General features: G+C 30.3%; 1 protein-coding gene across 7 annotated transcripts in view; it reads right to left on the bottom strand.

Annotated features, from left to right (window-relative positions):
* Positions 1-25,408, bottom strand: part of LOC126739160 (liprin-beta-1) — a 69,317-nt gene extending 43,909 nt beyond the window's left edge. For 2 of the 7 annotated variants that reach the window (XM_050444713.1, XM_050444707.1), the window contains exons 1-2: positions 19,937-20,196; positions 1,538-2,052 (exon numbers count right to left, since the gene is read on the bottom strand). In XM_050444713.1, the coding sequence (XP_050300670.1) occupies positions 1,538-2,037 (500 nt within the window). In that variant the 5' untranslated portion in view covers positions 2,038-2,052; positions 19,937-20,196. Of the gene's footprint in view, positions 1-1,537; positions 2,053-19,919; positions 20,197-25,331 lie in introns of those variants that run through there. The other 5 variants (XM_050444710.1, XM_050444709.1, XM_050444708.1 and 2 more) reach the window with 5 other exon arrangements.
* Between the last annotated feature and the right edge of the window lie 866 nt (positions 25,409-26,274).

Genomic DNA, 26,274 nt, shown 5'->3' on the forward strand with positions numbered 1-26,274 from the left:
TAAGAATCACATTCATAGAAAGTTACCCTATTCACTATTTTTTCACAATGTTTTGTTGTTAAATAGGAATATTTGCTGAAATAAGTTATAAATAAGAAACACAACTTGTTGAGCAAACACGTCAAATCATGCAATCTAGTTGGCCACTCTACAGCTTCTTTTCTATCTATATTCTTGGCAATGTATGATCACTGCCAAGCTGGTGAAAATACATTTTAACCTACTATAGTAGGCAATGTTCATACATATCGAGTTGTTTTTTGTAAGAAAGTTCAAACATATCCAAATAAACATCTCTCTATAGATTTTTATGAATAAATAGTGGTCCAGTTAGTTAGTTTCATAAAATATCTCTCCAAAGAGCTATTTTTCCAGGATACTATGTACATACGTATTATGAATTAGATCTATCATTTGTTCACAAACCTGAATTTTCATAACAAAATCGTTTTTAGGTCACTCACTGTTTCAATTTGATAATTTTGTATATAGAACCGAAGGAAATAAAGAAATATATATGCTATAATTAATTGAAACCTCAATTCGAGCAGCTTCATTTAAAGTTATTATTAGCTAATTATACTTTATATTTGCATGGCAAATTATAGGAAATCAATAAATTCCACAGCAAAAACTACTACTGGAAAACGAATTAGAAGGAAATGTTGGAAAATTTTAAATTATTTTAAGATTTTTTTAATCTCCAAGTAAGATCTTATCAGATTAGATGGCTAGGAGTAGGAAGTATAGTCAAAGAAGAAGTCACAGTATTTTATTCGAAACATCAGATGTAATTGGAGGTGGAATAATAGTTGAAAGACATATTGGCCGATGTGTGTCTAATTTTATCCCAATGCTCGACAGACTAATGCTACTCCGAATAAAATCTCTTAAACACCGGGTTATAACGGGATTCGAGCAGAACTAAGGGAATCAGAGCACTTTGAAAATTCGGAAATTAGAATTAGCCCAAAAATGGGCTCTAAAAATGCGATATCTCGGCTAATATGAGCTACGACCTTACGGATCGTCTCGTTCGATTCAAAAGGACGAAACTAAGCCAGAACCTTTAGAGATTTTCCGGTAGTACCCATAGAAGCCGAGATATCAGCCTTCAAAGTTTGGGTTTTTTCATTTTTCGGGCATACCCCCTCGTATCGATTTTTTCCACCAAAAATTGATTTTCGTCGAATTCGAACTAACTATACCAGCGGCTTACTTCCATCACCTACATCACAAAAACACCGGGTTATAAGAAGATCCGAGCAAAACTAAGGGAATGAGAGCACTTTAAAAATTCGGAAGACAGTCAATTTTCGACCTCGACAAAAATGCGATATCTCGGCTACTACCAAACCTACGATTTGATTGAAAGAAAATTGGATCTCGAGCGAGTCGGAATTTTCGAGTTGAAAAATAATATTTGAATGACAAGAGATCTATGATAGAGCTCTGTTATATTTTCTCTTTAGGAAATCACCCTCTATATCTAAAAATCATTCTTCTTAATGAGAACTTGAAAAAACATCTTACCTACCTCACTTCATCAGTCTTGCTACTCTCCCCATTACTTCTCGCATACTCCTTACTTTTCAAATCTAACGTCAAACAATTCTTCCTTTTAACTCCTTCACCACCTTCACACCTCTCGAACGACCTCTGTAACTCCTTAAACGCACTATTGGTAAAAACCTGACTGACGTTGTTGGTCGAATCCTCTTCAAAAAACGCCTTTTCCACGTCACGAGCGACCGTCTGAAAGTCCAGCACTGCCGATTCGAAGTTGTTTTGCTCCTCTTGTTGCAATACAAGAGAAGTGTTTCTATTTTTAACAGCTTTGTTAGTGTTTTGATCGCACTTCCGCCTTAAGTTATTTTCGTTGGTTTCGGTGGCATTTTCATGGTCTGAATTATGGTCGTTATGTTTCTGAGGTGTACAAATGGGCATCTTCTGAGCGGGGGTGAAATTTTGAGACTGTTTTTCTAGGACTGCCACTACGGCAGCCACTACTGCACCACTTTTACATACTTCTCTCATTGTTTAGGGTGTTACCTACAAAAAATAGTACGGTTAATCATTGGAAACGTTTTATACCTGACAGCACACGCCCTGACTTATTTAAATAGGGGCCCTTAAATGACTCATTGACTTTAAAAATTGAAATACGCCTACGGTCCAGGCGCGCCCCACTAGAAAATTTTAAAGAATTTGTTTGGATGAAATATCAACGTTAAAATTTTTAATAAAGGTAACTATCGAAAGGGGCAATAAAAGATCTATTAAAAATTCTTTAGTACGTAAAGTTCTCTGATTTTTATGAGGCTGTATAAGCATTCCTAAGTTATTCGGATTTTTATAGGAGAGCGTAAAACGAGAAGTTTTATCGGGAAATTCTTGATAGTTAAAAGAATAGTAAAAACAAAAAATAATATCGTCCATTGAGAAAGATGAAATTAGGAAATTTTAAATGTTTTATACCAGTTTATTTTTTTGTTTTTAAAAATATTTTTGAGAAAAATTATTAAAAATACCTGTTTATTCAGTATAGCATATTTGAGTAAGCTCATTGAATTATAAGTTTTAGGGACGTAACACGTAAACTTATAAAGAAATCGCCTAGACAAATAATCTCTCTAATTTTAAAATGAAAAAGTACTTTAAACTAAGCTGAAGTTTGACAAAGAAATATTTATGGAAAGTGTTTTTTCAAAGATGCCAAGAAGATGTGACGAAAGCGGTTTTCAAATCTTTATTTTGTATTATCGTTCTACATTTACAAATACATTTTTATGAATACATAATGTACGAACAAAATTTTAAATAGATTGATACACTATTAACGCGACAAAAGTAGAGGAACTTTTTATTATTTTTTTACAAACGGTTTTTCTTATTTTTCTGACAGCATTAATTATGCCATAATTTGCCTGTATTGGATTGCGGTGGATGGATGTGTGTGGTGGATGCATTTTTGGAAGGAATGCCTTTGGTTCCAGTGGAGTTTTCTTTGCCAAAATACAGAGATTAATTAAACGATGCAATGACAGACATATATTTTGGATGGATAGAAGAATAACGAGGATTAACAACAGATCAGTGGTTGTCAGGACCAAAATAATTGCTGAAATTCCTGAACTTTGCATTTGAAGTGCTAGAAATAAGTGCGAGGACTGTTCAACGCAGATTAGTTGAACCAAAGCTGTACAGCACAGGTCCAGCTAAGAAATAACACCTCTTCTCCTCGACATTTAGATGGCGCTAAGAATGCAAAACTACTTAAACTGACGCTTTTACTAAGGCTGCACGGACTGTCACGCATCAAATTATGTCATATAAAATTCTATGGCACTAAGTAACACAGGCTTTCTGCCGAAAAACTAACTTTTATTAATCAAATTTTGCGAAAAATCCAGACCTTTGTAGAGAAGAGCGGGTCACAGTGGCCACCTTTTACTTATTATTGTCATATTTTCTAACCAAGTTGAGCTCTCTAATTTTTTCTCTAAGGGAAATAAAGAACATAGTCTATACTAATAACAACGATATATTTTAAAGTAAAACACATATTCTTAAAAAAATTAAACATTTTCATCAGCTTTGATTTTTGGCCACTGTATCCCGCACTAAGGGTAGAGTGGGCATAACATTGGGGCACACTGGCTACTAACAAAGAAATACAGATTAAAACTTTTATTTAGGAAAGATTACATAAAGTCAATACCGAACTTGAACGCAATCTGGATCTGAATTTAAAGGGGCTGGTAAAATCGCAACAATATCAAATACTAGTACGGTTGCCTCGTCTTTCACTTGAGGAAAAACAAACTTATTACCTTTCTTCCTTAAGAAATTTACTCTATTTTCATGGTATTTAATACCTTTGACTTGACCTACATAGAACATAATTGTCTTTTTTGTTGCAAACCAAACTAGCACAAAGCACTTCCTACGAATATCGTTCAAATTTTCATCCAGTTCCACAATGTCTTCATCTGATTCCAAAATCTCGCTGTTGGAAGTATCACTATCTGCTAAATCTGATATTTCACCCTCACTTTCGCACACCATTTTCGTCAATATTTCTGCTTATTTTTCCGTCCAGTTTTTCAATGTTCAATGTCATTAACTTTTGGATATGGTCGACTCATTTTGATCTACTACAATCACATTTTCGAAAATAAAAATATTAATTGGGGTACAGTGGCCACTAGGATTAATACAAGTTAGTAGTGACCACTGTGCTCCATTTTCAAGCTGGCCACTGTGTCCCAAGCGAATCTAAGATACATATTTTACAAAAAAATATTACTAGTCAAACCTGAAATATTTTACCTAAGATACTTTAATGTGCAAGTATTAATATTAATTAAGTTTGTTTACGGAAAAAATAATATAATATAAAATGGTAAAAAAAAGACGTACATCAAATTTTCACATGTACGCTTCAAAACAACAACAGACACTAACTAACACGAGCATCGTAAATGTTAGAAAGGGTAGAGGAAGATAGATAGTTGGTATGGTGATTTGCCCTCTTTATCCTAGATGACGTAACATTTAAGCCCAAGGAACAAAAGTTATTCAAAAGTGACCACTATGCCTGTATCTAAGAAGTATTAATCTATGGAAGACGTCCATTGCACTTCATAGACGGGAAGATAGAACGGTATCCAGAGACACTCTATATTATACTGCAAAATGTTATGTCGCCTTATGCTGAGTCTTTGCGATTTGTCTAAAATAAAGACAACGACCTGAAGCATGCACCTCATCCTGTTCAGAAAGACAATATCTAAGTCCTTCAATGGCTGGCACAATCATCGGATTTAAACCCTATTGAAAACCTGTGGGAAGAGGTTGAGCGTCAAATCCGTACGAGATTTCCAAATAAACAGACTTTAATTGATAAAATCAAGGAGGTTTGAGCCAATATGCCGATAGTTACTATTCAAAATTTAATTTCACGTCGTATAAAAGTTATAATTTATAAATAATATCATAAAAGTTGCTTTATTTTGTTCTCACTGCAATGTATCATGTATAGTTTTGTTTAAACTTAAAGTTCTTTGACATTTGTCATTGCAGTATATTAATAGCTTTTAAACTGGCAGGTGTTTCATTATCGCTAATACCGATTTTATTTTTAGTAAATAAATATTTGATATTTTCATAAGAATTGCTTTACTTTTATCCGATAGTGTATATATAATGTATGAAGATATTTTAAAACAAAAACACGACTAAAATAATTAAATGTGTTAGTCTAGACGCATCTATAACATTAGCAAGTGCTTGGAGTAAGCTTTTGTTAAGTCGAACTTATCTCGCCTCTTACACTTGTACATACGTATCAAGTAAAGCACTTACTATTTAAAATAAAACAAAATATCAAATATTTTTTTATATTAAGTTAGAACATTTGCAATAAAATTTACAACAGAAATTGTTGTAGTTATATTACTTGTAGTTTGCAAATATTCTTAAATGTAAACATTCTTTAAGGAGTTTACGCAAGACAAGGCTTTGAAATTTTTGAAAACCAATTACAAGACCTTTTTTGATGTTTTGGACTCTTAAATATTTATTTTTAAGTATAGAAAAACTCAATTTTATAGCAAGAAAATGTGTTCCGCAAAATCAAGCATTAAATCCTTTAAAATTGATTAGAACTTTGCATACATATATGTAGTTATTACATAGGTGAATTTCAGACTTTTTTTCAGATGTAACATATTAATAAATCCCAGCAAAACTTTAAAAGGTTCGTATCCCCTTATAGCCTAACCAGCTTTTGATGAGATGAGTTTTTAATGAGAAACTCAGGAGGAAAAAGGGCGTAAAATCAAAGGAAAGAGGGAATAAAATGCTACAACATTATAGAAATTTTCGAAAGAAAAGTCAGCAATTGAATTTTTACTGAAAAAAAACCTAGTACCTAGAAAAATGGTAACATGATGTTATTTCATCGAAAGAAGAAAAAAGAGAATTTCAAAGACGAATACTATATCCTTCAGATTTTGAAGACATAATCAGGAAAAAGAACATATATTTCTTATTACCTGAAAAATTAACTTCAAATTAAAAGCTACTTTAAACTTTAAAAAAAAGTCACTGTCGTGAAACAAAATTAATTTGGCTGGATAACCTGGATGAACTAAAAGAGTTAGCCAAAAGCTTAAATATTAAAGTAATTAAGTATAGTAATTAAGCTTTAAAGTCATTTACAAGTTTCAATAAATATAGTGTAAAATGTTTAAAAGTTCAACTACTGTTTTTAAATTCAAATTCAAAACAAATTTATTCATCATTAAGGTAAATAAATAATCATATACAAAATTGTAGCATAATAATATACATATGTTGGACAACTTACCAAATACATGATAAATAAACATAAGTAACTTTCTTCACAAATTAATGACATGCCCCAATGCTTTTTATTCATTAAAAGATAAATTTGTTTTAAGAACTTTCGTACATTCACGAGTCCTACGTATTTCAAGTTCATTTACTATTCCTCGTCATCGGACGGCCTTATTTAAACGAAGCTTTGTATATAACAGTATTAAATTATATAATAGGATTCCTGACAGGTTAAGATCTTTAACATATACCAAGTTTAAAAAACCGTTTAAAATTTTTATTATAAACCAGGAATTATGAAAGGTGAGTGCATCAGTTATTAAATTATTATTTTGTTAAATTTTTTTCGTTACAATGATTATTATTATTGTTTAAAAATGATAATATTACCTTTTGTCTAAAACTTGTAATATTTAGACATTATTAGTTTTTTTTTTAATTATTTTGGGTAATTTAGGTCATTACTTTAATTTTGCTAGCCAAACACAATATATTTTTGTTTTATCTCTTTTAAGTGTAAATCTTAGTTTTCTTTTGTTAATGGTGTATTAGTAAATAATCCATCTATGGTGCTTCAGTGGTTAAGTATTGAAATATTAAATTAATGTTTTATGCTACTTACTTATGTATTTTGTGGTATCTAATAAAAGACGATTTATTATTATTATTAAATAGGACCATGCCTCGATTATAGAGAACCGTTTAGACAGGTTCATCATAAGATAGAACCTGTGTGGCATAGCCCTTCAAAAACCTTAAAAGTAAAAAAAAAGATTTTCTTAATTAATCGAGACATGCATGTGTTGAGTATCATATCTAAGTATTTAAGTAAGGCGAAGCAGGCGGGGGTTCTGAATATGCAGGAAAGGTAAATTAATTAATATTTATAACAATAATAAGTAAACAGCAATAGAAGATCGAGCGGCTCAGCGGCTTTTAATTTTTATTGTAGATTAAGTATTGTTTTTTTGAGAATCAAGCAGTTTATTACGAATATATTTTTTATATGCAGTAAAGGAAAACTTTTGCAATAAGCCGTAAGTCTATTCCAAAGCTGAGAGGCGACAAAAACAAAAGATTTTTGCTTTTTTAATTTGCTGTTCTATGTTGTGGTAGTCTAAATAAATTTATAAATCTAGTGTTATGCTCATGAAGAGAATTTGTAAAATTGTTAGCTAAATATAATGGCTCCCTAGTTTTTATAACTTTATACAGGAAGGAATATAATATGTGATATTTTCTACGATTTTTCATATTTAGAATTAAGTTATTGTTTAAATAAGGAGAAATGTGACTTCTAAATGAAATTTTGTAAGAAAAACGCATACAACAATTCTGAAGTTTTTGTATTGAGTAAGCGGAGTCTTCAGTCAATGAATCCGAATATACCACATCACAATAATCAAATAAGGATAAAACAAGTGTGTTACATAAAAAAAAATATTTAGTTTTAGGAGGTAAATGATTTTTTAAGCCGTAAAGTTTTCTTAAATAATCTTTCTAATTTTAAAAATTAAAAATTACTTTAAACTAAACTGACGCACTAAAAACTTGAAATATATATATTTTTTTTTAAAAGAGTTTCGAAAATTAATTTGATAATGCTAGAAAATGAAACGAAATATTTATTACGATTTTTTATCCCTTAGGGTTTTTCGGATATCTGCAATATTATTAAACGTTAATTTTCATAACAACAACCAATTCAAGGTTTCGACCATAATACATCAATTAAAATCAGTATGTAAATTATCATTTCTAGATAATGTAGGTATGCGCAAAACAAAACATCAGAAATGTGCTTATGAAGACTAATTATCAATTTAAAACCATGACTCATTTAAATAATGTGATTAAAACAATAACAATACGTAATTAACATTTAAATTAAAGTAAAACGTGTAAAAGGGACGAGGCATACATGACCAAATTAAAAATAAAGCTAAGAGCAATTTATTTTCGTCAAAAGTATTTTCGGGGCTCCCGATAGCGGGCACTTAAGTGTAAACTGTTAAGAAGGGATGAACGTGTGTGTGTAATTATTTAGCGCCCCATATTGCCTGTCTTTATCACTCCGACATGTCAATTTAACAGTCTATGCGAGCGTGAGGATTGGCTTTTAGGGAATGGCCCCGGGGGAGATCAGGAGCGCCGACGAGGAAAATTAGCTCAGTGGAGTAGAATTTGACCCTTAAATTATTATAGTAATTATCATAAATCATGATCAGTTTATTATCCGATCTATTAAATACCATGATATTTTTCGAAAGCTTTTTATCACTTCTGAAGTTAAATTTGAAAAAAGTTCTGTTTTATTTAAAAAAAGTGACGTATTGAGGTTGGATTTATTTTACTAAGATTTTCTTTTTAACTACACTATGACTTAAGTTGTGCAAATATACAGTAGTGGCAGAAAGTAGAGCAACTTCTTTATTTTAAACACATCTATTTTATTTAGTAAGAAAATACAATCATATTCGAAATATAATACCAATAAGATCTAAGCATTATAAATCTATCAACAACTTAACTTAATATTCTTTTTTTATATTTTTTATGTACAAAAATTAATTCTGAGGCGGAAAAAAGTAGAGCAACTTTTTAAGAATTGATGTTTTTCTTTTAGTAAAAACTGAAATACAATTAAAATTTTAGTATTTTGTAAAATATCCATCATTTTTGATAACTTCCTCACAACGGTGGCGCATAGATTGCAGTAACCTAGAAATTATTACTGGGTCCATATTAATCCAAGCTTCGTGTAATGCATTGAACAATTCGTCCTTATTTTTTGTAAGTTTTCCCCCTTATTTTCCTATCCAAAATTTCCCATAGGTTCTCGATGGGGTTTAAATCTGGTGATTGACTTGGCCAGTCCATTACTTGAATATATTGCTGTCTAAACCAAGCCTTTACATATTTAGAAGAATGCTTTGGATCATTGTCCTGCTGAAAAATGTGCCTAAGGGGCATTTTCTCGTCTGCATATGGAACCATTTCATTTTCCAGAATATCTTTGTACATAAATCTATCCATTATCCCATCAATTTTATGAAGTGGAATGCCCATTCCGAAACCGGAAAAGCAGCCCCACACCATAACTGATCCACCACCATGTTTTACTGTTGGACAAGTGTATCTGGGATTTAACCTTTGGTTTGCAGGACATCGAACATATGCTATTCCATCACTTTGAAACAAATTAAACTTTGATTCGTCGTTGAATATTATCTTTTTCCAGTCATTAATTGTCCAGTGCAAATGAGATCGAGCAAAAAAAAGACGGGATCGTCTGTTTTTTTGCAGATAATAAGGGCTTTTTTGCTGGACGTCTTGCAAATAATTTGGCCTCGCATAATCTACTTCTTATTGTCCTTGAAGATACCTGAACGCCTAATTCTTCTGATAAACGCTGCTTTATTTTACTTGAACCCAAAAATGGATCACTCTGAGATATTTTCAAAATTTGTTTATCTTGATATTTATCGGTTTTTCTTGGTCTTCCTGTTTTTTTTCTAGGTAAAACATGTCCATGCTTCACATAATGTGAAATTATTCGCGATACTATAGATTTATTCAAACTAAACCTTCTTGCAATATTGATTCGTTTTTCACCATTTTTGTGACAGTCTATAATTCGTGTTTTTAAATCAACGGATAAAGGCCGTCCTCTAGGCATTGTAAACTAACTTTGCTTTTAATGCAACCGGTAAACGGCTGGAATTAAACTAATATTATTCGATTTGTAAGTTCTAAGAAAAATGTTGCTCTACTTTTTGCCAGGTACACAAATTCTTATCAGTTTAAAAATAAACAGAAATATTTAGAAGGTCAATTCTTATCTGATTTAAGACTACCTACTTGACCAAAAGTATTGTGGATAAATATCATTGTTATTCCTTTGTTAGTTGTCAAGAAATTTTATTTTTTTAAAAGTTGCTCTACTTTCTGCCACTACTGTACGACTAATGGATACATTATTTTAATATGGTATAATTTAGAGTACTGACATTTTTAAACTTTAATGCTTAAGTCTAAAAAAGATTATAATTTATAGATATACAATTACGCGTAATTAACATAAAAATAAATCCGCTACTAAAGACTGACAATTTAATATTCAGTTTAAATAACATCCTTATTAAACAGAATCCTGACTTCAATATTTTAGTGCAGCGAGCTTTATTGGAAAACCGTTTTATGGGTCGTAAAAATCACACTTTAGCCTATAATAGCACAATATCCTAAAGCTGCTCCCGTTTCATGTTTACTCGTAACTCTTGCAAATAAAATGGATTTTATTACTCGTGATTGCTCTTTATTGAGCTCGATTCTCAGAATATTTTAATTAATCACGATAATTGGTCGAATTATTCAATAACAAAAGTGAAACCCATGCAAGCGAGAGAGCTTCTGTATTGGTGTTCAAACTTGTCGGTTTTCGCTGAATTACGAATTCATTACTAACCGATCCTTGGTACTTTATGTAATAACCAGTTTCAACGCGATTTATAATTAAATGTATTATGCATAAAAGCAGCGAAAATATTTTTTTTAACAACCGTATGTTATTGACTTTGTAGAATATCTTTTGTGCAATGTCACGTATAAAATAAGTTTTTTTCCCTCGAAAGATGGGGGAGAAATTCTATTTTCAGAGCTAATCAAAAACAGGAAATGTGTTCTTATGCTCGTACCTTTCATTCAAAATACATTAAAAGAAAAATATAAACTATATCTGTATATAAAAAAAATGTATGCTCTTACGATGTAAATGTCATATTATAAAGTATAAACAAATATTCCAGTATAAAAATAGACATCCGAGCACTCAGAGTCCGACACAATATCCTCGGAAATATTTCTTAGTCGTTTTATTTTCGTCTTTATTTTATTTCGGACTCGACGACTGTCACAGGCTGAGGCGAGGAGCCCTCGGGAAACTCAGTATTAGTCAGTTCTGGAATGCTGTGCATTTTTCAATGCGGAATTGTAGTAGATCATTATATTATATAGATATATTATATTATATATATAGATCATCATCATATCATGAGCTTTTTATTTCGACAAATATAAAAAAAGTGCTCAGTGGCGTGTTATAATTATAGCAGCAAGAAGCAAAATTTCTTAGTCTACCAGAATTACCGAAGTCGGCTTCTTTGATGTTGATTGTAATTTTCTATCTTGTGGTCATTCGAATCGATGTATGCTAAATGAATGAGCAAACACCTGGTTGTTATATAGGTTTCAAAGCTTAACACCAAATAAAATATGCTCATATAATTACAAGGAAATGTCTGAATAGAGAATTAGCGAGTCCAAACTAACTTTAACATTTAAGGAACATCCTATTAACGTTTGAGACGTAACCTTTTCATTTATCAGTTTTAGTAGCCTTTAATAGAAAAAAAAACTAGAAATGTATTCTGTCACTGGCCAAATTATTGATGCTCACACAACTGTTGCCTTTCCTTTAAGTGAATCCTAAACCAATCCAACATTGAGTTTTGTACACCCAAAAATCTAAATTATTTAAAAGTATCTTATAATTCACAGGCTTACACGAGTAAAGTGACACCATCAATGCACACGTTTGCTTTCCATCTATCTTCATTGTATCTCTGACACACAGTTAATGTCACTCCATTGTGACACGATGACAAGATAATTGTTTTTTTCTATATAACCCACCAGTTCTTTATCAATTTATGATATCTTTAAAGACAATAACAAAATTTATGGCCACTTTAATATGTGAGTTTATATGTGCTAGCGACGATGTTCTGTCCTTAGACAACATTACAAAAAATGATAATTCAGTTTTTTTTTGTATATAACCTAATTAAAAACTATTAAGTAATGTAAAGTGATTTCTTTCATTTAAATATTCATAGTGATATTTGATGATGAGTCCATGCACAAGGACCTTAATTTTTATTGACAAAGAATTTATAGACTAAGGTTAGTTCTAGAATCTCATATAAGTTCAATGGACACTATTTAAGCTTGCATTCAGAATTGTTAGTATGAGAATATCGACTTCTAATTTTAGGTACAAAAGTCATTGTTCGGTTGAAATTTTAGTGCAATAATGAAACTCAAATATACCAGTCAGATATTAATAATACATCTATTGAAAATGGAATGTCACATTAAAAAGTATCCCATTAACTTTAATTGTCACTGAAACAGGGTAATATTTATTGACAAGTTGACCTTCCAATCTTATATAGATTTATTAGTTTTCAGAATATTAAGCCGGTTAGGTTTAATGCTATGAAATTCTGCAAAATTGCCTATTTCAAATAATGCCTTTGTTCAATAATGCTTCTTGTGTCTGCTCACCAATCTACCAAATGCAAATTTATTTATTATACATTTTAAACGTTACCACTATAACAAAAGATTTTAGAAAAACGCCATGTCAGAAGATTAAAAAGAAATTAAATTTAGGCTTAATAAATATTAAAACATGTTCTAAATTGTATAAATACAGTCTACAAGCAAAGACATCTTATTAGAAATATTAAACTAATTCACTACTTAATTATAAAATAATCTAAGTATATTTATATAAGCCCTTTATGCAAGAATTCTTAGAAATATAATGAGAGCATATATTTCTAAGAATATAATATATCCTAAGCATAAGAAACAAAACTAAATATTCAATCAAACACATATATCCTTAAGTGTCCTTGACAAAATTCCGCACAGTGTCATTAATCATCTATTGATATTGACCAATGTTATGAGAACGGAGAAATACGATACTAAAGTATATATTGATATAATTGAGGTCCTACAAAATAAATTGTCTACTTAAGTACTATCATCGGTAGAGTTATGCACAAAATATCTCACAGGTAGCAGTGCTGAGCGGCGGATCAGCCGAAACGACTCCCTTCTCAATCTACAATCTACAATCTAAGTACTGTCATTAGAAACTTTATATCCCAAGATGTATCACATGAACTTGATGGTAAAAATGAGAACCTACACTAATATTAGTATTTTTAAAGAAGATGGTCAGTCTTTTGGCATTAATAGATTGATCTCTTGAGCAAAATAAATGGCCGAGTTTCAAATAGGGGTACTAGAGACAATGCTTGACATTATTTCTATTGCTCTATTACATCTAGTAAAATTCATCATCTTACAAACTATTTTTATGAAAGAGGAAGATCCATTAAGTTCACTTCAGTCCAGTCGATATGGTATTCTACAGGTTAGAGCCTATTTCTAGAATTCTTTAAAATACAAATCCTAAATGAGATCCCCATGAGAAAATCCCTAAAGCAAATACAGACAACTGAAAAGTCAGTATAGTATGCTCTAATACAGACTTGATCTTATATAAGTTAATTAAGGATGCCAACATTTAGAGAGTAGTTAGTTAGTCGGATTTACATAATCTTGCATTTTAAAGGTTTATTATGATATAAATTTAAATGAACTCTAAATCTGTTCCATCATCTTTTACAGCAACCTGTGATATCCAGGTGTTACAAAATAAGATGCTGATGCTTAAGGATGTTAATTCTTAGGTAATTTTAAGAAGAAAAGTTCAAGTAAACCTATGTCCTAAACTCCTTCATCTTTGACCTACAAAGTGTTAAAAGTTATAACCCTTAGATCCAAATTCAGGAGACCCTGCAGAAAATTTTTAGAAATTATTTAATATTGAAGTATCGCTAGAGAGAATTAGAGTTGTTGTACTGTTATGGTAAAATAATGTACATATGTTTATGATTTTACATTTATTGTTTGTTTATTGTTGATGCTTTTATATTTATTGTTTATAAAATACATATTTTTTTTTACTAATAAATTGACCATCCATAACAATGTTTTTATTTTTTTTCCGCGGTAATCGCATGTCGGATGAAAAAAGTCAAGAATCAACTTTGCCCTAAAATGAATGGGGATTATAAAAATAGTTTTTATTTTACAGAAAAGCAGTGGCGTACTTTTTTAAAATATTTATGTCTTCGTTCCTGTACAGACGCCACTCGTTAAAGTTAAAAAAATCTACATCAAAAAAATGGCTGTTGATACTTAAAGGGTGTGTGCTAATTTTAATTTTCATAAACATGTCTAAAAGTTAATAAAGTTATGATGAGGAAACGATTTTTTTCTTAAGATTTTAACACCCTGTAGCTTAAAAGTTAAGAGGTTTAGGATACAGGTCTATTTGAACTTTTCTTCTTAAACTCACCTAAGGATTAAGACTCTTAAGGAGCAGCATCTTAATCTGTAACACCCTGTATAATATTATTGGCCATAGGTTGAGAATATATAAAATGGTTAAATGAAGACTTTTGGATTCATGTTATTTCTAAGTATTTCCTCAAGATTCAAGTTCCTCAAGAAGAAAATGTTTTTGTTGATTTGTTTCACCTACATAAGAATATCCACACTCACAAATTATATATAATAAATGTAGTTTTGTCTATTATGTGTGGTCTTTCTTACTGTGCCTCCGATTGTGTTCGATTGAAACAATTTATGTAATAGGGAAGGAGAAACAAAATAAGGTAACACTAGGTTGTTTTCACATACACTTTCACCCCAGTCACTTCAACTTCGATGTTTTTACTTATTGCAAGGGGAAATATGTCTTCAAAATCAAGGATCTAGGTGTCGTTTTCGATGAAAACTTATCTTTTGAATATATTAATATTATTACAGTAAAATCATCAAAAATGATAGGCTTTATAGTTAAGAGCCGCAAGAATTTGTCTGTGTATACAATTTAATATATTTTTTGTTCCTTAGTTAGGTCTAGGTTAGAATATACGTCTGTCATTTGGTCTCCATATCATTCAGGATATTTCACATTGGCAAAGAGCATTTAGCATTAATTCTTGCGAGTTTGTTAATCATAGTGGGTCACAACTATAGAGAAATAGAAAATCAACTCAACGTGCCACCTTTGAAAGATTGCAGAGTTTGTCCTATATTAAAATTTCTGTCAAATTTAGTTAATGGAAATAGTATCGAGATCTACTTAAACTTTTATACATTAAAATTGCGGCAAGGAATAGAATACAGGATTTTATTTAGTTTTTCGTATATTTCTACAGAACCAACTGTGCATATTATTCTCCTTCATCATCTAAAGGATGACGGATATATCATGCGTGGATCGGAGGGTTGTTTTAAAGTAATAATTGCATGCATTAGATCAGAATTTGTCAGTCAAAAAGCTAATTCAAATTTTCCAAACATCTGGTCAATTTTTAACATTTAAACGTTTATCATTTGTGATTCGTGATTTGTCTTTACCAGATATTAAGTTCTATTTCCATATGCCTCCCTTTTTGTAAAACACTAAATAATAATTATGGTTTAAGAGTACTCTTTGTTGCATATTAAAGGATTTATCTTTATATAGTACTAAGGTATCAATACCAACAGAAAAATATTTAATTTTAGTGAATAAAAAAAATATCGTTGTGGCATAAGATATCTCTTATCTACTCGTATATTATTTACCTTATCTGTTGCCTGAAAGATATCGTCACATTATTTGCTTAAATAATTTATAAAGACTTCTTGAAAAAAGGGGTTATGCTAAATATTACAAAAAATTGCATTGCTAAGTTAGTTATTTCTAATCATTAACTCACTTGATCATTAAACAAAAACCGAATAAAGTGACTAAATTAATCCATACAAAGCTAGATGCATCGCCAAGGTAATTGGATTGTGTGGTAAACAAGAAGCGCTCTGGCAAACTCTGTGTACCCTATACCTATGCAAGCAAGGAGATGTGGACGGACCCTTTTTAGTTCGAATTAATATTGTAAGAGCGAGTGTTTAGAAGAGATAACTTCTGATGCGCTTAATAATGTGTTTATAGAGAATCGGATGACTTTATTTTAAGTTAAAAAGTAAGATCTAAAATGTGGTGATGAATTTATGACTAGTTATCTATTTTAATAGATCAACAAGGGAATTTAGGATTAAATCAAATATAGACATTAAAAAACAAATAAAAATAAAAGAAATTTTAAACACTTTTAGAATACTTAAATCTGATATTATTCTTCCATCATATAGAGGTAATCCGATAGTTATATTATCATTTAAAAAATAGCTTAAAAATTTTAATTATGGTAATTATTGCGCATGTAAAAACTATACAGACAAAATTGAAGCGTACTTACTCAGAAAACTTAAAAAATTAAAATTTGTAGATATTGGGAGATCTAAATTAGCCCGACATACTACCAAAACACCACATTTCTTCGGTTTACCATAAATACATAAATCAAATATTCTCTTAAGACCTATAGTTAGTAGCATAAATTTACCTAAGCATCAACTAGCAAAATATCTTTTTAAATTTTACCTCTTGTACTGCATACTTTTAACTTATTCTCAACAATGTGATGAATTTCACGGTGTGGCTCAGATTTTTATAGAAATATACTGCTATACAGGCTGGAGAATTGAAGATTATGCATCGAGTATTGTGGGTCGACGCCGGATGTTACAGTTGTACAATCAATTTGAATTTTTTGTTGTTTGTTTTACATTTTCATTGCCTATCTAATGTTTCCGCTTGAAATCACCTAAAACGTTAGTTACTCTAGTTATAATACTTGTAATCTATACTGGATTAATCCTTGCAGCAGCTATATGCAATATTTTGAGATGTTTTAAATAATAAGTAATTTTAGTATTTTATTAGATGCTGGACTCGAACAATTTTTATTGCTTTCCAGCTCCTTTTTGCGTTTCAGTAGGTGAAGTATTTGTTAAGAAAAAACTATATTCTGCTGTATTTGCTATTTTTATGTTTTACAAAATAGCAATAATAATATCGACAGACCCTCTTTTACTGTGTAACTGCACGCTGCATTATTTTAATGTGTTGGTTTAGAATTTTGAGACATCCTTTTGTCTTCCAAGATTGTCATAAGTGCCATACTAAAGTACTTGGACCGTCTATCGAAAGAGTGCAGGAGCAAGAATGACTGGAAGAAATGGTCGAATGGTACCCTAACATAAAACTATTATCAGTATTTGAAAAAAAATAAACGTTCAAATGTTTCAAATATTCCAAAACTCAGGATATATTTCCTGAAGACCAGTAGCGAAACATGGAATTTTGTGAAGCCATGACGGAACAAAGCAAAAGAAAATGAATTTTTTTACGAAATGTTCTATTTTCAGATGAATCTCCTTTTCCATTACATAGGAAAGGCAATCCTTTGGTTGTTCGATAATATGGAAAAAAGTTACAAGTTATGTACAAGTTATAATATCTGTACACTTTTAGGCTAGGCATTCCGTACTTAATATTCTCAAAAATTGAACATTTGGGCTGCTATTTTGGGCGACCATATTATAGCGCCATTTTTTATTCATAGTACTTTAAACGTTTCCTCAAAAGCTTTTCCTTCACCGCCTGATAGTTTCAAAATTTCAATGTTCACTTCATTTCTTTCCCATTTTTGGCATGTTTCTCTACTTTGTTTCTAGTAATTGGTGGTCCTGATGTAACATCAATCATATCACACGATCAAAAAGTTGCCCAAGATATTCTTTCCATCTATCAAGTTATTGAGTTGGATTCACTCAATTATTGCCGCTAACTTGCTTTAGTTTCTTATGTAAATTAATTAAGTTGTATTTTGCCTCGTAGCTTTCAACCTCTTGACATTCCTTTGCTTTTACTTACTCTGCGTCTTATTACACATTGTATCCTCTTGTATTCATTCTCGTCTTTATTCTTACACTTATTTGATCCATAAGGGCATCTAGTTTTGTTTTCCAGTTTTAGGGCTAACAATTTTTCCAGGTGAATCTGTAGGAGATCTCGTTTTGATAACTTGTTTGTTAGCACACAGCCAGTAAATAGAATATTCAAATCCTTATGATAAGAGAAATAATTTTACACAAATTTTGTATCACTCTTACTATATTAATAAAATAAATCAAAAACAACAACGGACCTAAAACAGTTCCTTGTGGTCCATCGTCTATTACTGTCGTACAAAGGATAAAAGTGGCAATCTGCATTTAAGTTAAATCCAAGAAAATCAAGTTTTAATATAACATTTTGTATTCATCCTCTAATGCATAGTAAATTTTGCATCGATATTATTAATAAACAATTTTTGTTTTTGTAAAATGAATAGTGAAATGTAGAATTCCATAACGAATCAAATGACGTAAAAAAACTGAATTTTTGATAAAAATGTCAGTTAATCAGTTTTATGCTTTGGACGGCAGATTACACTTATAGATTCAAACAGATAAAAAAATGACCTAACTTAATTCCTAATTGGACTAATTTGTGTAACAAAATGTCCTTATCAACTATTTCAAAATGTTTCCTGAAATCCAAAAAAACCGGAAAAATTATGTTTTAAGAAATATTTTTTCTAACCGTCTCATTAGCGGGACTAGCATATTAAATGACCTCCTAGATCTCCAGATTTGTCTCAAAATGACTTTTATTTTTGGGGTTATCTCAAGGAGACAATTTACAAACACGAATTTAGTAAGCCAACAAATATAGAAGACTTGCGAAAGAAAATTTCTGGATGTGCTAATTCCCTTTCACCAGAAAATCTTAAATGAAATTGAGTACGAAATGTCTTTTATGATAAGTTATTGTTTAGCCAAAGAATTAATTTTTGTTAAGTATATTGCTTATTCAATGCCATATTTGGCCATTAAGCACCTCTCTATATATGCGTAATAATTGATTCCCCAACCTGTATACGCAAACCAAGTGACACAAATAGACATCTAAATTTTAGTTCTACTCATTCAATAATGGTAAATAAAAAGCTTTTATATACTATCGTGGAAGAATGTTATGTAATAACTGAAATTACTGAAAAGAATATTATTAAAAATAATTATCAAAAAGAATTTTTGGTAAATTGTTTTAGTTTCATGATCGGAAATTAAACAAAATTAACCACTGGTTTTTCTGATAATTGTTAAAAAATTCAATAAGAGCTATTTTTAAATCTCAAAATACATTACGATATCTATTAACGGAAAGTAAACTTTTAATGTCAATGAATTGTATAAAAATGTAATATGTAAAATGCCTCATAGTATAGTGTAAATTTAACATATGTTAAACCTGTAAAACTCTGAGACCATTATCAAAATAAAAGTGAGCAGAAAACCAACATTAAACACGAATTAAAAAAATAACAGAACATGTATCCTTTTGTTGACTTATCTTGGGATCAATCCAATTAATTTTTGATTAAAATCTTCTTTACTTTGTTCATTTTTTTTCAATAAAATTGATTTTATTTTATAAATGAGGGTTTTCTTTATTTTTATTTTAAAATCATATGAACAAAATATATTTATTAAAATAGCGACTAAAAACCCAACAAAATAGGTAACAATGTAGTAAAAAATGAAAACGGATGATCACCAAATTTGATATTAGTTAAACCAAATAAAATCTTAATTTGACTAAGTCAAAATTGCAGCAGTTGACAAACACATATATTGATCCAACTACATATGTAAATATTTCAAAAAAATAACAAAATTGAAATACAAACCACTTGCACGTACGTACTTAAAAACACAAACAACAACGTTATTCCACCCAAATTAAACTAACTCACTAGTCTATCTTTAATTTATCGCGGAGCACTTAAATTTTATTAACTCAAAAAGGCTTACGATAAGGCCGTACGTACTTGTTCACCACCACCGTTTTCACTGCACCCAGAGTGCATCGCTTCTCTCACTTAAAATAATATTTATGACTTTCCTGGGTTGGCCGTCGCACACGCCCGATCCGAGCCCGTCAGACTTTTGGCGACAAACGACCGCGACTGCCTGATGCAACAACCGCGACTTAAAATTAGTTTTGTTTAATTTTAGGTTTAATTTTCTAGCGGAGGCTACACCGGAGCAATAACACGAAGTTAGACCGAGTGTAAGTATATGGGGTTATAATTATTTTATTTGTTTGGGTTTATATAGATCAAACTTTGGAACTTAACATTAAAAGTGAATGTGAATAAGACTAAGATCAACATTATTTCAACTTATAGACCTCCATCCACTTTTATGCATTTACTACAAATTGGGAAAATTATTTTAAAAGCATCTCTAATATATTAGATAAATCGGCCTACTGTATTTGGGTAGAAGATATTAATATCGCCTTATTGAAGAGTAATGATTATATTGAAGAATATAAAAATATACTTATCCAGTATGGATTTATATCAGCAATTAATAATATAACGCGTCCAGATAGCGGTACTTGCTTTGACCATAATATGGTTGTTTCTTCTAAAAATAGTGCAAAAAACGGTTATTCTTAGCAATAAAGTTACAGACCATCGTCCTATTATTTTCAATATTTTTCTTAGTAATCCTTTCATTAATAATAACAACTACTGCCAAACTTATTTAAATAAAAAAAGCTTAAAGTTTGTTTGTCGCAGAAACGATACGATTTTGCCTTGGAAAGCCTTTGGATTACTCCCGCCTTACTAAAGTCGCTAAAAACTAAACACAATTATATAAAAAAAAGTGAAGAAACCTCCACAAAACCTAGAGTATCAAGAAGAATTTAAAGTACCGAAATATCTATAACATGTTATTAGAGCAATCATACGTAAATTATTATAAATCTCGAATTGACCAAAAATTGAAATAACCCAAATAAGCTATGGAAAAATGTTAAACGTGTGCTTAATTAAGGTATAATTCGGAAAGAAATATCCAAAAATGAGGTCAATAATTCTACTGTCTAAAATCAGAAAGAAATTTCTCTTCACTTTAACAGCCAAAAGTTTAAAAAAACTATCAATCTCATCGCCTAAAGATTAATAACAACTTGTTTTTATTTTCTACCAAGGTTAATGAAAAAGTACAAGTAATATCGCCTTTAAAGAAGGGTATAAAGCCTCTTCATAAGAGCAGCTCAAAGGATAACCGTAATAGTTATAGGCCTATTTCATTAGTAAACTGTATCAATAAAATTTTTGAAAAAATAATCCAGATACGCTTGATAAAGTTTTTAAAAAAGTATAGCGTATTGTCAGAAAACCAGTTCGGCTTTAGGAAGGGGCATGTCAACAACAGATGCATTAATAAAATTAGCTACAAAATTATATTACACCATTGATAAATGAAAAAAAATCGTGTGTGTGTTTTCAGATCTAGCCAAGACTTTCGACACGGTTCACCACAAAATTCTTACGAAAGTTTTGGAGAACATTGGGATTCAGGGTAATTACGCTTAATCTCTTCAAGAGTTATCTCTCTGAAAGAACCCAATACGTATCCATTAATATTAATGAAGATCCTAATTGATATAGGCCTCCCTCAGGGTACTGTTTTTGGCCCCATTTTGCTTACCTTGATATGAATAATTTATTCCATATTCGTTCTACAGGCGAATTTTTGTGTTTTGCTGATGACACCTGCTTAATTTATGTCTGAGATACCTGAGATAATCTCAAAGTTATGGCAAAGTTAGATTTGGCAAACATATTTTGCTAATTTAAGAATCAAATATTTACAATGAATTTTGATAAAACTTATTTTATGCCATTCGTATGCTATCAGGATTCATTGCCACTTTTTCAAATTCTTTGTATTAAAATAAAAAAATTAAGATTTTAGCATAGTCATATTCAATATGCAACTATAAAATAAGATGTTTTTTCATTAAATTTAAATAACTAAAAAACTATTTTGATGGGAAATATTTATTATCATTATATATTATATATATTATATATCATGTATACTGCACTTATTCAACCACATTTAAATTATGGTATTTTAGTTTGGGGTGGAGCGCTGAAGATTCCCTTACACCCATTAGAAATTGCTCAAAAATGGATGTTAAAAATTGTTTTAGATAGAAACAAACAGTACTGTTTAGATCAATTATACAGAGAAAATGGAATTTTGGATCTTACGACAACTCTTTTTTTAAATCAAATATTTCACACACTCATGAAACACGACTTAAAGCTTAAACTGGATCACTGCCCAAAATCAAAACACACTAGCTCGACGCAGTTACTGGCATATTAGCCTAAATATTCACAGAGAGTTACCCCCTGGGCTTCTTAATGTAAGAGGAGTAAAGGAAAAAAATTATCCCTAATAAACTAGATAGAAAAAATTAAGGACGATTGTTCCATGGTTATTACAGTTGGATTCCAAATAGAAAAAAAAACTTATTTTTATATTTCATTTTATTCTATTTATATTACTTTGATTTATTTATTTTTTTTCAAGACATACATTTTGAGAAATCAAATGGAAAATGTATCTACTTGTTAGCATCGAAATCCTACTCGTCTCAGCTGCCTTTATGTTAGTTTTTGTTTCCCCTTTTATTCTCCTGTTATTATTACATAATATAGCATATAATCCATATTATAATATATTTTTTTTTTAATAGATAGGGAATATAGAAAATTATTAGCTGTTTAGATTTTAAATATTAGACATTTTATCTCACAAACACAAATTATGCCTAAGTTATATAGGTATTCTTTTTTTTCTTTTCTTTGTTATTGTTATTATTATTATTATGGGGTTCGGTAACGTACTGTCTATCCTAAAAGAACAACTAATTTATTCGTTATCTCGTCTTAGAAAAACAGTATTGTCTGTCATCGTTGCAAAGACCTAAATGTCCGATCGTCTTTTTATTAAGCTAACTTAAACCATTATTCAAATTCTCAGTTCTTAACTAAAAAAAATAGTTTGTGGTATACATATGTAATTAAATTAGTGTCTCAAAAATATTTATTTATTCTATAATTTTAGATCAAAAGTGCTTTTACTTGTTTCGTTTCTTCGAATTCTTTGTTTTATTTTTTTAAACAATCTTTATTCTGATTTACTGATGTTCATTGAAAAATAACAATTATTACAATCACATTCTATTTTAGTGCTCTGAAGAAACCAATATATTTATCGAAACGTCAGCCAATTGAAATAAATCTGGACTTTTATTTATTGATCCTTAAACCCGACCAATCAACTACTTCAACTTAAAAAATTATCCGATCGTTAAAAGAAAACACTAAACAAACCTAAGCCTCGGAACTAACAAGTAACATTTTAGGATTAAAGTAGGTGCTCAATTAAGCCACCATTTTCTAGCATGCACATCATACAAAACAAAACAAATTTCAGTCTGATATCAAAGCAATACCCTGGCATCTAATGTTTAATATGAATGAAGGATAAATCCAAGTAAAGCAAGCATAGCGAGAGGTATTGTAGTATGAGTAGTATACATGTATGCATACATATGTATACATATGTATATTATCGGATCATACGATATTATTATTATAGTGTTAACTTCTTCCTAGGGCAATTTCATTTTATTATCGTGTTTCATGGTTTTATTTAATGATTTCATCTTCTTCGGACTTATATATACCATCATTTTCTTTAAATTTAGTTGCACTAAACTCTATTATTATTATCAATACGAGATCCTATTATATGGTCCACCACAATTCTATCTATACACAATATTAACACCAGATTTAATGCTGTGTTTAGTGAAACAACAAGATATCTATAATGAATATGACATAGTTAGTAAACGTATATAGTGTATTCGTTTACATCAAGCTTTTAAATAGCCGGGGTGAGCTTTGTTTTATAGTATAATATACCTGGTATGTCTATTAGACTTATTTTTTTATTTTCTGTGTGTAATTTTTTATTTCAAGTTTATTCTTTTTAATTTTACTTGATAATTACGATTCATTTTCAGATATGTCCTTTTAGAAACTGTAAAGCTCAATCAAATTTTAGTACCCTGGTGACTGAATAAATAGTAGAAACGTCAACATTAACAATAGCTGATTTATGTTGCTTTTTAAAATATTACCAGTAAGACTACCGCTTTAAAAGATTGCTTTGGATTACGAATCTCTGTATAACATCAATTCGGAAAATTGTCTTGTAACACGAGGCGTGTATTCAATTAATTTTCCAAACTTTTAAAACAATAACGTAGGTATTTAACTGGTTGATTTATGGATACTTAAATAATAGTAGGAGTAGGAGCAGCAGTGCTTGCATCGATCGGAGAAATTGCAATATTTAGCACGTCGAACCCGAGTATACCGTCAGGTTCGACGAGTTTTACTTAAAATGCCCAATTTTGGCAAAATTTAACAGGAAGAAGTTATTTCGAAGGATTAATTAAATTACTTGTTATTTAAATTATGTAAGGCTTACAGTATGGTGCGAAGGTAGAGAAACTCTTTTAAATTTTTTTATTATCTTCCATTTTTTGCTACATTTTCATAAATGTGCTCTAATTTATTATTAACTCCATTTCAAAAAAAAAAAGAAAGTTCTTCTCAGAGTTATGAAAAGGTGAATGTATGGGCAGGGGATATTAATAACAGAATAATAAGACCATACTTCTTGGAAGGATCTTTTTGACCGGACAGCGTTATCATGACTTTTTAGAGGACTTGATTCCACACTGACGACACTGTATCCTGATGACAATAACACAAATAATATGCCAAATAAACGTTATGGTTTCAGTAGGATGGAATGCTTTCCCACTATGCTGCGATTGCTAGAAGATTCTTGTGTAATGTTTTCCCAAACCGGGTGACAGGCACAATAATGTGGCCACCAAGGTCACCCGACCTTAATCTATTGGACTACTTTCTTTGAGGTTATATTCAAAATGAAGTGTACGAAAATAAGCCACACACGCTTAATATCCTCAAAGATTGCATTCATAATAAAATTAGGAATATTTCTTTAGACACACTTGGACGGTAAGAAGAGAATGACATCAGGGGTGTTCAAAATAGTAAAAATATGCCCGATTCAAAAATAAAATTGACGTATCCGAGGATTTCTTAAAAAAAAAACATATAAATTAATTTGTCCGTTATTAAAAAAGTACACGACCCGGTATAGGAGTTATAGAAGCTACTTACCTTATAGTTTTAGCTGCCAAATAGGATTCAATTGTACGTCTTTGCAATACCATATTAATCCTTGAAAACTCGAAAATCTAAAAATAAACATTAAAGTATTAAATAACTTATTACATAATTACTAGCATTTACAAGAGAATATCTGGAAGAAATAGAATTGGGTAAATAAAAAATCTGATTTGTACCTTAAATATACAAAAAAAAAATCAATCAATCATACTGGCATTTTTTTCTTAATTGGTAATCAAATTAAACTTACCAAAGTTAAAGCTGACGGTATGGCAGTAGTACTGACCTGCAAACAAAAAGGTTTGTTACTTTTCTTGATTAATTGGTGAATGTGTCGGATTTTAGACTTCCCATTTCATAGAAATTTAAGAGTACCATATGTGTAAATTAATATTTAAAAAAATGGCACCCACAGTGGTTAAATGCATTAACATTTTAAAAACCACCTTTGCCAAAAGCGCTAGAGATAAAGAAGTAAATAGTTACTTTAGTAAAAAAACATTTATTAATTAAGGTGTAAGAACATATCTATGGATCAAAAATTCAGAAGGAATAATATCCAAAAATTTTCATCTTGAGTAATAGATAGCGTTACTAATTTTAAGGAAGACTCTTTAAAATGCAGTATTTATAATTTTATTGTAATATTTTATAAATGGTCTCAATAAAATTACGATCCCTTGTAAAATTGCAGTAGATATTAAAACAAAAAGAATATTATCCATGAAATTATATTTTCAAATGGAATTTTATTTACGTTTGGTTCAAAGAAATTTTTATCCTCTGTCACCATGTTTACACGAAATCGTTAAAGCGCATTAGCGAAATCCGAATTAAGATAAAACGCACGTGTAGACTCAAAAAACTGAATTTCCACTTATTTGCAATAAAAAATGGCACAACTACTGCAATTTTCATAGCGATACGGCTTGCT

This window comes from Anthonomus grandis, chromosome 8 (genome assembly GCF_022605725.1).
Source record: "Anthonomus grandis grandis chromosome 8, icAntGran1.3, whole genome shotgun sequence".
Lineage (NCBI taxonomy): Eukaryota > Metazoa > Arthropoda > Insecta > Coleoptera > Curculionidae > Anthonomus > Anthonomus grandis.